This window comes from Diospyros lotus, chromosome 9 (genome assembly GCF_014633365.1).
Source record: "Diospyros lotus cultivar Yz01 chromosome 9, ASM1463336v1, whole genome shotgun sequence".
NCBI classification, from domain to species: domain Eukaryota; kingdom Viridiplantae; phylum Streptophyta; class Magnoliopsida; order Ericales; family Ebenaceae; genus Diospyros; species Diospyros lotus.
Genome location: NC_068346.1, coordinates 27,118,106 through 27,133,568, shown reverse-complemented (window position 1 = coordinate 27,133,568; position 15,463 = coordinate 27,118,106). Strand labels below are relative to the sequence as shown.

Below are 15,463 nucleotides of genomic sequence, written 5' to 3'. Positions count from 1 at the left end.
TCACTTTGGCAAACCGATTAACCATCCAAGAAAATTAGTCGACTATTTTGTGTCTTCCATCCAAGTTTTAACGTATTGCATCAAGGTCTACCATTATCTCTTACTAATTCTTTCATTAATTTTTAATGGAATTAAGAGTTCTCATTAACTCTTAAGAGTATGTTCTTTAATTCTTAATCTTCATTAACTTTTAATGATATTCTTCTGTTAAATCTTAATAGTCCGTTATTCTTTTATTAATTTTTAATAAATATCTATTATTATTAATTCTTAATGATAATTTAGAATAAGTAACTAAAATATCATTAATCCAATATTATACCTATCTTGTATGCGACGACACGCCAAACTCAGTACAAATCACGATTCAAGAGTCACCGTCCCATCCAAGTTAATACAAGAAGTGTGTGGATTTCATTTTCTTATTCTTTTTATAAGGATAACAAACGTAAGCCCATCGAAGACGAAGTTGCGAAAGAATTGAAGAGAGAGAGAGAGATGGGGGTGACAAAGGAGGGGGTTGAATCTTCTTTGACTTCAAAGCTGAACCCTTCTCATCTCGTAAGCCCCTTCTTTCCTTTTTCCGTTTCTCTCTATTAGTTCCGGTTTTCATTTAGGTATTGAAATCCCTAGATTGAATTTCGCGATTTTACGTTCCTCACACTATTAATTCTCTGTATAATCTCCGCTTTCCAACTCGTGGCCGTATTATGAGGTAAAAGTCAATTGAGTATTGTATTGAATTGAATGGACTCGTATTTTATGGTGAAAGTCAATTGCTGGAGCTGGCAGAAAAGGGATTCAAAGCACCTCATTTTTATTTATTTAGTAAATTGAGATCCAAAGTGCTCCGCTTTGCTATTTATCTTTGTCGCGTGCCGTTGTTTATGTGGATTAGGATTTCTGAATCATTTTATCTCAGATTCTAATCATTTTCTACCTGAATCTCTGCTTCTCTCTGTTATTCATTGATGTGTATGTCTATATATATATATATATATATATGCACCCTATCTGCATTGATAAACATATGGTGATTCGACTTGGGCCTGAGCTTATCTTAGAAGATGAAGGAATGAACCTAAAGCGTTATATCTTTTCAGTTGTGAGATAGAAAATGACAAGGAAATAAATAGATATTTTTTTCCCAGAACATTTTCTGGTTTGATTATCTGTATTAGTAAGCGATCTAGTTTCCCTTTGGATGATACTGGACCGATCATCGAGGTTTGCCTCGAACCAAATACCTGCAAGGGTGGGGCTCTAATCTCCCAGGAGGAGTCTGACGCACAAGTCAATAGAAGAAGATACCCGAAATGGAAAGTCACTCAGTAGTCAGATGTCCATACCTGTAGAAGTTGACCTCCATTTATAGATGGCATAAAGCTTCCTCCAAAGAGATAAGATAACTTCTGAAAGAGGACGTTAAAGAAAATCTCGGTTGACCAGGTCTCTTTCATTCAAATCAAATTTGGGATGGAGATCCTGGAGATCCAGAGGACACATGGTGCTTCCCGAGACAGACAAGTGGCGATACTAGGTTGGAAGTCTTCGAGGGTAGTAGAGTAAATTTGCCCTCAGTGAAATATCTCCTCACCACTTGCCCCCCCAACTCCTTGAGCTGTGCAGATGAGGAGTTCGGGCAGTTGAAGGAGTAGTCATCCAAGCTTTCCTACTCTCCTGCAAAAAAGAGTTTTGCAAAAAATAGGACTAATTATCTCAATTATTGGGCTCGTTTTCCAACTGAATGTTCCCTCACACTTCTCATGGCTCTCAAAGAACTCTATAAAGGGGGATAGACATGGTCCCCTCCTTCTAAGCATTATTGGAATGAAGGTATTTTTGGAGTGGAGTAAAAGGTAAGAGGCCTCCCCTCCCCCCCCCTTTTTTTTGTGGCTATGACCAGTGGTCTCGGGCTTGCAGGTCAAGGTCGCTTGGCCACACTGGTCGAGGTAGCGCGGCTCGGTTGTGCTGGCCTCGGCCGTGCGGGCTGAGGCCACGCGCCTCGGCCTATAGGGGTCTAGTCGACCCTTTTTTTTTGAGATCTCTTGACCCCTGCCTCTAATTGGTTTTTCTTGGTTGGTCTTTTCATGTAGGCTTGCCATGGGGTACGAGAGACTCGGGGTGACGCCTTCAAGTGCAACAGGCGACGGACCGGCTCCTTCCTAAGGGTTCTCCCGTGCATTTTTCTTTCGTTTCTAGAATTCTTCTGATCAGCCGGTACTCCTTTGCCTTCTTTCTCTTATTTTATGTGGTTTTTCGTTGTCCCTCTTCCCCATGTCTCGTTGTCTTAGTAAGTCGATCCCCATGACCTCCTTTAGCAACTCGGACGTGAATAGTTCGGACTTTTCTAGCTTCTCTAGCTCTTTCTTTTCCTAGTCTGGTATGCAAATAAGAGACGCTGGGACCTCCCGGCCCCACCCTAATGCCTTCTCTTTTGATAACGACATTGACATAGAGTTAGTGCTCGATCGTAGTGGTCTCTCTGATGACCTAACCCATCCTTATTCTACCTTGTCGGAGGACGAGGTTTTCGGACTCGTTCGAAAATATCATCTCCCATCAAGAGCTTTTGGTACGTTGCACCCTCTAATCTTTGAGTCCATCAATCCCCTCCTGGTGGTTTAGCGATCTATGAGGCCTCTCTTGAAGCTGAGTGCCGATTTCCTTTCGAAGACAATCTAGCTGAGATCTTTCGTCTCGTAGGTTATGTCCCTCTCAACTAGTGCCCAATGGGTGGAGGAGCTTAGTCACCTTCGTTATATGTTGTCGGGGGAGAGGTATCGTCCCTAAGGTTGAACTCTTCTTAAAACTATTTCGCCTTGTATGCGTTGATAAGTTCGAATTTTGCTATTCCTTCATGGTATACCCTGGATGTAAGTTCCTCATAGATACCTCGTTTTCCTTGAAAGGTTGGAAAAATCGATTTTTCTTCATGAGCTCTTCCTCCGTTACTATGGGTGCGCCCTCCGTCTGGCGTCGATTTCCCTTTACAAGTTTTCCACATGAAATGTCCCTATTAGAGAGGAGGGATGCTGAGCTTTTGATGGGTCTGGAGCACGTCAGCATCGTCAGATTAATTAATGAGCAAACTCTGTTTCTCGGAGGTGTGTGTTGATACCCATGCCCAACAGCCGACATTTCCTTAGGTTGATTTTTCTAATCCTCTTGTTCCGCTTCATGTCTCTAATTTATGTGTGCTTTTTCATCCTGACACTCATCTTATTTTGCCATGCTTTTCAGCCAAGATGATTGATGATGCGGAGCTATGGGGGATCGATAAGCAAGCCGCTGAAGAGGCCAAACGGGCCTGGAAGAATGCTAAAAGGCATACCAAAGACTCTCTGCTCCCACCTCGGCACAAAAAATCGATGTCCTCTGGGTCTCGCTCTTTCGCGCCTTCGCCTCGACCCGAGGCAGGGGGCTCTCAAGGCACCGAGCACCGTTCTGACATGATCCAGGAGGAGGAGGTGTCCATTCTCGTTAGGGTTCTTCACCGACTAAACTGGAATGTCCATGAGTCAGACCACAACAGCGAGGCTTAGGTGGCGACTCAGCTTATCCATGGCTTACCGACTCAAGCAGACATGGAGGGGGCCGTAAATCTGACTTCGGAGACCTTGGAGTCTTGCTAATGCCAGGGCTTGGTTCAGGTTAGTTTCTCGGCCCCTTGACACGGAGAACTTTCGGCCCCTATATTCTAATTTTTTGCTATTTGAATACAGAGTATTGTTGCTTAGAATGAGCTCCAGAGGCGCATGGCGAGGAACTCTCGAAAAATGCTTGAGCTAGATAATGCCCTTGCAGACTGCCATAGGACCATCGAGCAGCGGGACGAGGATCTGAGGGCTCAATATTAACGAGCAGTGGTGCTAGAGGCGCGTCTTCAGGGGCTCGAGATTAGTCGTCATACGATGGAGGGGGAGTTGGGGCGGTCTTAAAAGCGCATTTGGGCGCTAGAAGAGAGATATGCAGACCCCATCCAGCTCCCTGAGGTGAAAGGGTTTATCAGGCGGGAGTTGCAGGATGTTTGGAAGAAAGGCTTCCTTCACTGCAAGGAGGAAGTGCAAAAAGCCTGCCCTGACTTTGACTTTTCCCTCGTTAGGTCCATGGAGGACGTGATCGCAGAGCTCAGCTGAGCATCATCCTCTCAAGCCTCCGCCATTGAATCCGAGAAGTCCGAAGAAGAAGAAGCCTAGTTGTTAATTCTATGTTCGTATGTATCTTCTTGCCGTGAGCTTGAGTTGTACTAGACCTTTGGATCTTTGTTAAATAAAGTGCCTTGAAGTTATCCTTTTTTGTAATAGTTCAAGCTGGGTGGTCTCTGTTATCTGATCTCTTGCACTCTCACTGTAACTCTAATGTTGGCGTGGCAGAGGATATTTGTTCTAGTCAGTTCCTTCTCATTAGGGATGGTCCCTTGGGGTCACATCTACCCCTATTTTATTTTCAGCCCTTGTTACCCCTATTTTATTTTCAGCCCTTGTTAACTCCGATATGGAGGTGAGGCATTGGGAGTCTCTTTTGAGACCCCTTGGGTCGGCTTCTTTGGGGGCCGTTTCCACCCCCCCTTAGCCTTTCTTTCCTTTTTATTTTAAGGGTGGTCCCCTGGGGCCATATCTGGCCTTTTGCTCTTCCTTTTTTATTTTAGGGGTGGTCCCTTGGGGTCACATCTGGCCCATTGCTTTTGCTATCTTTGGCGACGACGAAAGGACTTGAAAATCCCTTTTGAGGTTTTTGAGGTCGGGGGAAACCCTTCCTTCTTCCTTTCTCTTTGCCTTTCGTTCCCCATATTCTTTTTTTTTTTTATGTACTGTAGGATAAAATCTGCACATGTAACGAAAAAGAACATAATGAGATTTTATTGAGAAAATATGTAGCTCCAATATCCCTGGGGGTACCCCCTTATTGATAAAATTTTCTCAAGTTCTGAATATTCCAAGTATTCTTTATAAGAGTGTTGTCCATGGTCTCGAGCCGGTATGCCCCAAGGCTAAGGGTCTCGGTAACTTGATAGGGGCTTTCCCAAGTTGGCGACAACTTGTTAGAATCTCGGGGGTTGCTAACACTTACTAGTCGAAGGACCAGATCGCCAGGTAGAAAATTCCGAGCTTTCACCCTCCGGTTGTAGTACCTCTCAATCCGCTGATTATAAGCCGCCTGGCGAACCCTCGCTTCGTCTGAAAGCTCCTCCACTGTATCTAAGTTATTCCTTAAGCCTTGCTTATTGGACTCTGGGTCAAAATGCTCCACTCTAAAAGTTGGGATCCCAATCTCTATCGGAATAAGGGCTTCTGAGCCGTAACATAAGCTGAATGGGGTCTCCCCAGTGGACCCCCTCCTTGTGGTCCGATAAGACCAAAGGATGCTTGGTAACTCGTCCACCCAGCTGTCACGAACCTAGGGTTCGTGATAGGTTAAAAGGGGAAATGGGGAAGAGAATCAGATTGAAGGAGGGGGAAATCAATAGAAGGAGATAGAGATATTAAGAGAAAGAGAGGGAGAAATAGAAGAATAGAAGAAAGAGGAAGAAGAACGAGAGAGAAAGAGTGGAATATTAGAGAGAAAATAGTATTCAATTCATTAATTCTGAATAAGGAAACAAACCATTACAGTAACCTTTTATAGGCCTATTTGCCTTCTAACAGCCTAGCACATGCTTCCATGTGCTTCTAACCACTTGCTAAAATATCTAAAATATCTTCTAACAACTATTATTAACCTATTACTATATTGCCCTCTATAGATTCTTGGATCATGACAGTTCCCCCCTCCTTGAGAGAGTTCTTGTCCCCAAGAACTTACAACAATTTAGCCATTGCTCCTCAACCAATACCAACTCTTTCTAGCTTGGTTGTTCTTTCTTTTATCATTCCCTTCTTATGTGTTCTTGGATACTCCTCAGCTGAAACAAAAATGATAATCAGTGCAATCAAAGCTGCATCTTCCTCCAAGGAGTGACATACCATTTTTCGTGGGTTGGTGATAGCTACCAAATTAAGATAGCTTGTACCCATAGATTGAGGATCCAATATGATGCCAAATCTAGTCAATATATCATCATCTGGGGCCTTCATTGAATTTAGCTGCTTCTGATCACCGGCAACAGCTGAAACTTGTAGTCCTTCAGCCTTCAATTGTTGTTTCAGGGCTAGTTGCTTTGCAACTATGGCCAAATTCATGTCCAAGTCTCCCAATTTCTTGTTGGCTCCCATCAGTACTGTTTTCTGATTGACTACCCCAATCATTTCTTGGTTTGGATCTCCTCGATTATCACCTGGAACATCCTTAATGATGACTGAAGTTTCAGTTATGATTTCTTGATTCCCTGCAAGTAATTCAACAACTTCTTTTCCCTTTTGTTGGCTGCAATTCCCTTCTATTTGGACTTCTTTTTCAGCAATATCAGATGATCTCTTTGCATTGGCTGCACTATCAATCTGTTCATTATAATTTTCCTTGAGATTATGCTTTTCACCACCAAATTTACTCTCAATATTGCAGCTATCTTTCTGGTCACTGTTGCCGCCGTCACAATGCTTCTTTTTCTGCCCAAAGTCTAAAGTAGGCAATGAATCGGTCGTTCGTACTCTTGTCTCCTCCTTCGGCTGCTCTACTCCAAGGAAGTCCTCCTTGTTAAAACTTCCGTGATAATCATCAAAATATTCTATTGGAAAGTTGTAATGATACTTCTTAATTAGTATCATCGCAAACTCCTGCAACTTCTCGCGGAACATACGGCCAAATTCCTTGCACTCTTCATCAAACCCACCGCTGGTTCCTTTGTCCAATTGGCTGATCCCCTTCTTCTGTTCCTTGTTGCTGCCAACTGAAAATGCAGCCTTCTTTGGTTGCCATTGATGCTCCATTCCTACTGAAAATGAAGCATTCTACTTCATGTATGCATTGCCTTCCCTAGCTTCATGAGGAGGACACCCCACTGAAAATGCAACCTTCTTTGGCTGCCATTGATGCTCCATTCCAACTGAAAAGGAAGAATTCTTCTGCTGCAACTGAGATTCCATTGGACTCCTTCGTGCACTACTCCTCTTGGCCGAAATCTCACTGGCTGGAAAAGCAATAGGCCAAGAAACAACAGCTCTTTCCATCCTGATTTCCTTCTGTAATTGCCTCACCCAATCACCTCTAAAATTGATCCAATGAGTGGCAATTGCAGCCACTGTTATGCTTCAAGACCAAGTTTATTGTAACAACAGAAAAATTTGCACACTTACAGTGACTTGATCGGCCTTCAAGAGTCCTCTACACTGTCTTAACTGTCAGCCGAGAATTACAATCGAAATCGCAGCAATTGAGAATCACCGAACTGCTCTAGGAGTCTCCTTCAAATTCTGAATAGAGATCACAACCAATAATCGATGTGAATGCACCCTAGACAGCCTGGACTGCTTGCTGTCAATTTTCGATCATCCTTGTTTCCTTCCGACTTAAATCTCAAACACGGAAAATCCACTGCTCGGTTCTTCAACAAGGTTCACCACACTTCCGCTGCTTTATCACGCTTCCGTCACTCAATGACTGAGGTTCATCGGCTTAGGAATGCCTTCAAAACTACACTTCTAGCTGCTACGAGCTTGCTGGAATCAATTACTGAAATTGCTGGGATTCTTAGCCGAGATCCAAGACCTATTCCGCCACCTTTAGAGCCACCAAGAACCAGTATCACCGTCAGCACTCTCCTGGCTTGTGTCGTCTTCAATTCCCAGCCAAAACTACTTTGCTCGGCTTCTTCACTTGCAGCTGATTCTTAATTGACAGCCTTCCTTGCTCACCGAAGGCACTGTCGGATCAAATTAGCCTAGTCGCCCTAGAAATTAATGGCGGTTCTTCTCAACCCAATCACCGTCCAAGGCTCCCAGCCCACTTGCAATCGCCTCTGATTCCAAAATCATCAGAACTCACTGTTAGTTCAATAGTTACACCCACTCCCGAGTCCAAATCGTAACACTCGCTATATCGAGACACCCCTGAGTCCAACCCATTACATCACAACACTCCCACGTCCAAATCGCGACCTCCTGGCCGTTCGCGTCACCCTCTAGTCACCCACTCCAGTCGTCCGACCAACCTGCACCGCTGCTGTTGTTCCCTAAGCTTGCCTGGATGGCCGATGTCGGCTCCGCTATCGTCCTTCAAAGTCGCCTCTGAAGTGAGTCTCGTCCTCGCCTTAAGCAACTTGACTCCCCACCGACCCTGCTACTTGAATTCGCCAGACAATGCACAAACGACAAGCCCGAGTTTCCGAGAACGCATTTGACGGACTCCTTCACCAATCGCGATCAACCAGCTTTAGGACTTCCGATTTCGTTGAATTCACTGGACCACTTGGATCGTCTCAAGCCCTGCTGCCTCAATCACCAACAATCGCTCACCTCACAGTAGTCGCCTTGAGGCCTCCTCGATCTGGAGCTCAATCACTGAAATTTATTTCACCGGTCTCGTCCACTGAAATCAAACCTACAGCTAAGGATTGACTGCTCTGATACCAATTGTCACGAACCTAGGGTTCGTGATAGGTTAAAAGGGGAAATGGGGAAGAGAATCAGATTGAAGGAGGGGGAAATCAATAGAAGGAGAGAGAGATATTAAGAGAAAGAGAGGGAGAAATAGAAGAATAGAAGAAAGAGGAAGAAGAACGAGAGAGAAAGAGTGGAATATTAGAGAGAAAATAGTATTCAATTCATTAATTCTGGATAAGGAAACAAACCATTACAGTAACCTTTTATAGGCCTATTTGCCTTCTAACAGCCTAGCATATGCTCCCATGTGCTTCTAACCACTTGCTAAAATATTTAAAATATCTTCTAACAACTATTATTAACCTATTACTATATTGTCCTCTATAGATTCTTGGCTCATGACACCAGCTTCCATCTGCCTTGTCGACCCGGGCTTTCAATCCATGGAGCATAGTCCTATTGGCAAGCTCAATCTGTTTGTTAGCCTGTGGATGAGCTACAGAGGTGAAGTGTTGCTTGATCCCCAACTCTTGACACCATTCTTTGACTGTCCGATCTGTAAACTGGGTCCCATTGTCGGAAATGATCACCCGTGAGATTCCAAATCGACAAACCACATTCTTCCATAGAAATTACTTCACGCTGGCCTCCAGCACGGCGCGAAAAGTGAAGCAATTTCTACGGAAGAACGTGGTTTGTCGATTTGGGATCCCATGGGTGATCATTTCTGACAATGAGACCCAGTTTACAGATCGATCAGTTAAAGAATGGTGTCAGAAGTTGGGGATCAAGCAACACTTCACATTTGTAGCTCATCCACAGGCTAACGGACAGATTGAGCTTGCCAATAGGATTATGCTCCATGGATTGAAAGTCCGGGTCGACAAGGCAGATGGAAGCTGGGTGGATGAGTTACCGAGCATCTTTTGGTCTTATCGGACCACAAGGAGGGGGTCTACCGGGGAGACCCCATTCAGCTTATGTTACGGCTCAGAAGCACTTATTCCAGTAGAGATTGGGAAACATAAAAAAGGAAACAATAAAAAAGAAAATTACAGAATTTATAGCATAGTTACTGTTGTTGCTAAAATACAATAATTGAAACTTATGGTGTGAGAACACTGCAATCACGAGGAAGCAAGGCGAACAACTGACAAATGTTTGCTCATGGAAATATGCAGCGGGTGGCTTTGGTCTTTGATTGTCTGGTAGGGGTGGCCTAGAAGGACACCATGGCCTAGGAGAACTGCCTTTTTGTTTCTAGGAGATACCTATAGTTGGAGTCTCGAATGAGTCCTCGAACGAGCTTTTGGGTGAGATCTCAAAGAGGCCTTCAGGCACACTGCTGATAGGAAATTAATTTGTCCAAGAGGAGCTTCCTACGTATTCGGGGTGAAATTGTGCTCACAAGAACAAGTTAGAAGGCATGCGGGGATTCCTCACTCGCATATGCCCTCTGATGTTGACGTCAATATATGAAGTAAATGGTTATTCAGGAGAATTTATAGTGGTTCCACTGGGTACACAATAAATAAAGAATGCAATTAATGAATGTATAAGAGGTCTATTTTCTAACAAGAAAAGGGCTATTTGTATGTATTTTTACCAAAGATGTCGGGGATGGACACATTCATTTGGGCATGAAGACTGTGGTTCTAGGTCAAGCTTGGATGGGTTTAAGAGGAATCCTCTCTAGTGGACTTAGTGGCCTAGGGAGTCATCTGGGAGAATGTGGGCCTTATGACGAGCTGCGAGAGTAGGTTCTTGGCCTTTACGTGGCCTGCGGCGTAATTCTTGGTTGAAATAGGGTGTTTCTAGGAGAAATATATTATTTTGAGTAAAATGTAGCATTTTCGAGAGAAATTATAGTCTTTCTAAGTAAGATATGGATTTTCCTAGTAAAATATGATTTATCCCATGTAAATATAATATTATCAAATAAAATGGGACATTTCCGGGAAAATGAGATAATTCTCTATAAAATGAAATATTTTTGGGTAATGCAACAAGTCTTTCGGGAGGAATTAATGTGCGGGAGACTTTATGGGAGGCATTTTACGCTGCAAGCAGGGCCCTCGCCAGGTAAGTGGGTAGATCTTTTGGGAAGAAAGCCTTCACAGAGGATTGATTGGCCCCCCGTTGCGCCGGGGGGGGGGGGGGGGGGGGCGACATATAGAGAGATGGCATGCTTCCCGCAAGAAGTGGGAGAGGAGGGGCCCGTGTGTAGTGTATGTGTGCGTCACTTGCGTGGGGCAAAAGCTCCCGGGAAATTGAGCATCCGAGAATAGTGGCTGGTAGGTTAGTGCCTGGGTGCGTGTTCTTCCGGGAGGAAATGCATGTGGGGACTTGCATGGCTCGTGGAAGTTGTCATCTTCCGGGAGGAATCATACGTGAGAAGTCCACATGATAGCTATCTTCTGGGGAGAACTCACGTGGGAGAGTGGCATGTGGGACCCACGTGGTTCTTTCGGGAAGTTGGAGAAAATGAGTGGCTGGCATGGATGAGTGGCTTGTGGGAGAGGATGGTAGGAGGGGCCCATGCACTTGCAGGCTGGTTCCGTGGGATGTGGGTGAGGCATTCCACGTAGGGCCCATGGTGCACTTCACGCGGGGGGAAGTAGCTTTCAGGGAGAGGGACTTAGGAGAGATGGTTGCAGGCATGTGTGGCTTGGACTTGTGAAGCACTTGCGGGAGGAAGCTTGCACATGTGGCCGCAAGAGGAAATTGGGTGTGGCAGGTAGGTGGGGACATGCAGCACTAGAGGAAGGAAATGCGCCGGCTGGAATTAATTAATTCCTCCTGTAGGAATTGATGTGCAGCTGGACGGCCATGCGGCCTTCCGGGTGGATGAAGCAGGCCGCATGTGTGGCTGGAAGGAAGAAAGCTATGCGGTTGGGGTGCACTTAATGTGTGGCTTCCATGCGGCAAGGAATTTTTCCTTCTCGGAGGAAATTGGTGTGCCTTTCGGGAGGAAATTGGGCCCTTGGCGAGCAATTAATTTTTGTCTGATGGGAGCAAACGGGAAACTTTTAACCGCCCAAAAAAGATCCCTCACTGTATATTTGACTCTGCTATTTATTGGGGCAAGCCTTGCCACCTTTCTTTGGACCATTTTACCCTCAAATTCTTTATTATTATTATTATTATTATTTTTGAAAAATACACCCACTTGTATTTATTCATTAAAACAAATCTATGGCACAACAGTTATAGAATAACAAAAAGCTGTCTCCCTTGACCATTGCCTAGGAATTAGCTGTCATAATTGGCAGTCATTCTAGTCAATCATCCTATATTTAACTCATAATATCCTTTTCGTAATTACTTCCAACAATTCCTAAATATATCTCATTTCCAAAATATGCCCTCTTCCTATTTCATAAGATTATTGGAGATTTCTTAGGAGATTTTTTTTTTCCTTTCTTTCCCATTTGTATATTTCATGATCTTCTCTATTATGCTCTTCCCTAAGATATCAGGATATGATCTCCCGGTCTCTAGTTTCTATTTAACATGGAATTATAAATGAACAATAAAATAAAAAAAAATGAGAAAACTAGCAAACAATTTTTGCAAGCCTGAATCCTGAATTTTGGGTCGTGACATTCTATGGTAATGTACTTCCAGTGGTAATTGAGTTACCACTGGGCTGGGATAGTTTACAACATGATTGAGAGATTGTTGCTTCTTTTTGGATCCTTATTCTTAGTGATTCTTGCTGGAAATTTTGGTTTAGGGACTTTATTACTTAGGATTTCTTGCCTGGCCAAGCTGAAATGGCCTGTCCTAATTTTTTAGCTTGTGGTCACCCACAGTCTTATGATTCAGAGGTAGGCTTCTATAATATATTTATGGCCCCTTGTTATGTACTAGTAAAATTTTAAGAAAGAAGTCATATGTTCTCTTAAATCTACAAGGATAGGGTGTCTGTAGACAATCTTTTCTTCAAGAATGATGCTTCACATCATATGATTTAAATATATCTGTTGTGTTTACCAGGAATATAATAGCCATGATGATAATCTACCTGCAAGAAAATGGTGGAATTGGAAATTTTCTGTCACTGCTAGGCCGTGACAATGGTTGCTTTCCTAATTCGGTGAGAATCAAGAAGTTGCAGCAATGAAGAAGCAGAGTAGAACAGAGAGTGAGAAAGGAAGAGAAAAGAAAGAGTTAGGGAGAGACGAGAGAAGGTTGAGAGAGAAATTCAGAACGAAAATACTATTGGTACATCATTGTGTATACCTTGGGCTACACAATGATGTATCAATGTTTAAAATGCCCTCACCCAAAGCGGTGAAGCGCAGTGAGGTGAGGGGTATTTATGTCATTTATGTGCCTTGTGTAGCCCAATGTGTACATAAATGATGTATAAATAGCATGACCTAATTCAGAATTCCTTGATGATATTCGTTTTTCTCTCTAAGAGTGCCTTGGAGGGTATACAATCTGTCAAGTGGATGCTGTCACAGCAGATCATTCCCTCCCTTGTGGTTACAACAACCTTCTTTGTCCTATTCTAGCCCTTACATGTGGGCTTTCTCTAGGCTAACACTCTTGTAACCGAATTACAGCAGTACAAGAATTACAGTGGTAAAAGAAATAAGAAATAGTAAAAGTTACAGCAAGGCAAAAAAATCAAAATTTTGTAACTCCGGTCGCGACTTGTGACATTTTCCTTCTAGCATGCTTCATTTCTACAGTAACATGTTCATCTGCAATCATCTCATGCATCTTTTTATTTTATTTTTAATTTCTTGCAAGGTATTTATGCTCTTGTTGTTACTTCACTTCCTCATATGGCTTGCCTGGCATGTTTTCATACATTCTTCACAGCCATTATCTGGTTTTGACTGAATAATAGGTCTGGTATTTATTTTTTCCACATGGTAAGATTGTGCGTACCCATTATCATCTTAAGAGGCATGTTTATTACTGCAGCAAACTATATCAACTATAAAACAGCCTGCCAAAATGATTCATGGGTCTTGGTCTTGGTCACAAGACAATTAATTCTTTCATCTGGATAGTGTGAGCATCCTTTGTCATTGATAAACTCACTTTCATTAGCAAAAGCTCTTGATCTTCCTCCAACCAGAGTCTGGGAAACCACCTATAAAGGCATTAGTGGCAGAACATCTTCTTGGACATTGAGATGTAGGCACCAAGGTTATACCTGCTCCTGGCTTAGCAGAAGAACAAGAATTAGTGACTTCATGCTCCATATGATGACTACAGGATTAGGAATGTGTTCAAGTAGATTACAAAGGACTTGATTCTCAAGACTGTCGCCAAGGTTCAACCATGCGTGGGCATGTTGGATCTGGAATGTGATGGCTTCATTGTTGAGATATTCCAACACTTCCTGAAAACTATAAGAGTATATCATCTGGATAACATCTTTTCTTACATGGAAACAATTATGACTATTTGGAAGAAAGAAATGACATTTCAATTGAGTACATCACCACTATCATGAGTAGCTTAATAAGGGACAATCAGGAGATTTTTCTAATTGCTCAGAAGTTGGGAAAGAAAGTGCTCTGAAACTGTGCAACAAGAAGCAAAGAAATCTTTGGGCCTTTGGTTGGATGATTATGATGAAGCAGTTTGGTTCTGTATGTGATGGAACAACTAGTACCGTTGGATATAATGTGGTCAATGCTTGTGCAGAACAGATGACTGAAGAGAACAAATTGACTTGGGTATGCTTGGAATGGGTAGGTTCAGGCGTTGAGAAGAAGTTAGTGGTAGCATCTCGTGCTGAGGCAGCCAATGAGGAGGTGAGTAAAGAAGATAGGTTAGTGGAGTCAGACTCCCATAAGAAGCTGGAGCATGCTTTGCCAAGTTGCTATTTCAAGTTGACGCCAATGTGGCAAGTAACGCTAAACTTGATGATTTGGGGTCAGAACAGTAAAATTAGAATCTAAGAGCAAACCTCTAAGAAAAATGGGAGGAAATTGAAGTTTATAGTTACTTCAATAGGACCTTTTGTTTGAAAAGGCTGAAATTCATTTAATCTACATGCTAAATAATCTAAGCAACGAATTCCTATTGATATATACTGGCTTGACCAGTATGGTATAAACTGTATAGTTGCGCCATTTTGAACTGCTCAGTGTCTGTCTGATCATAACCGTATGTGTTAATGTGATCGGGCAACTTATGTCATGCCTATGAGGAACGAGGTTGAAAAAGGACCATATTCTACTCCTCATAATTGAAGATCAAAAGTGAAGGCTAATTCCTGAGAAGGAAACTATGGGGGTCGTGTTCTGCCTTTGAAAGTCTCACTGACATTCTTATTTGGAGAAATAATAATAATGTGTATTTGTTTTGGTGTGTTTGATGCAGGCAGTGAAGGATACATCTGGCGGGTGTGGAGCAAGCTTTGAAATAGAGATTGTATCAGAACAATTTGAAGGAAAGAGATTGCTGGAGAGACACCGAATGGTGAATGCTGCATTGGCACAAGAGATGAAGGAAATCCATGCTCTCTCCATTAAGAAAGCTCTTACCCCTAACCAGTGGAATGAGCAGCAGCAGCAGCAAGAAGACGCTCAAGAATCTTAATCCATTCGAAAGCTATGGACATGAATAAGTGTTATATATTATTTATTATTATGTGGGAGACACAGAAAGCTATGGACACAGCAAGTGTTACTGGATTAAATTTAAAGCTATACCAAGGCTCTCTCTTGATAAATTGCATTTAGACTCTTGTGGTTTGGACTAGTTGGAGTCCTCCCCCAAAAGGAATAACCATAGTAGATCCACACTATCCATCGAATGAACTTCCAATATGCTCTGTGTCTTCACCTCTCACCCAAATGCCAAAATCTCACTTTTAAAACTGATGATACAAAACATTTACGCAAGTTAATGGTAAGGATGCAATGCTTGCTATTCCTCCACATGATCCCTACCAATGATTGCGAGGAGTCCATGAGTAGCAGTACTTCCACAACACAGGTTAGCATGCA

At 42.9% G+C, this 15,463-nt stretch overlaps 1 protein-coding gene across 1 annotated transcript; it reads left to right on the top strand.

Moving 5' to 3' along the window:
- The first annotated feature begins 393 nt into the window (after window positions 1-393).
- LOC127810056 (protein BOLA2) lies at window positions 394-15,191 on the top strand. The gene is made up of 2 exons (XM_052349277.1): window positions 394-561; window positions 14,835-15,191. The coding sequence occupies exons 1-2, from the start codon at window positions 499-501 to the stop codon at window positions 15,051-15,053; spliced, it is 282 nt and encodes a 93-aa protein (XP_052205237.1). The 5' UTR covers window positions 394-498; the 3' UTR covers window positions 15,054-15,191.
- The last annotated feature ends 272 nt before the right edge of the window (window positions 15,192-15,463 follow it).

Coding starts and splice junctions, on each gene's coding strand:
- LOC127810056 (XM_052349277.1), top strand. CDS start 499: ATGGGGGTGACAAAGGAGGGGGTTGAATCTTCTTTGACTTCAAAGCTG. Junction 562..14,834: donor AGCTGAACCCTTCTCATCTC/GTAAGCCCCTTC, acceptor TGTTTGATGCAG/GCAGTGAAGGATACATCTGG.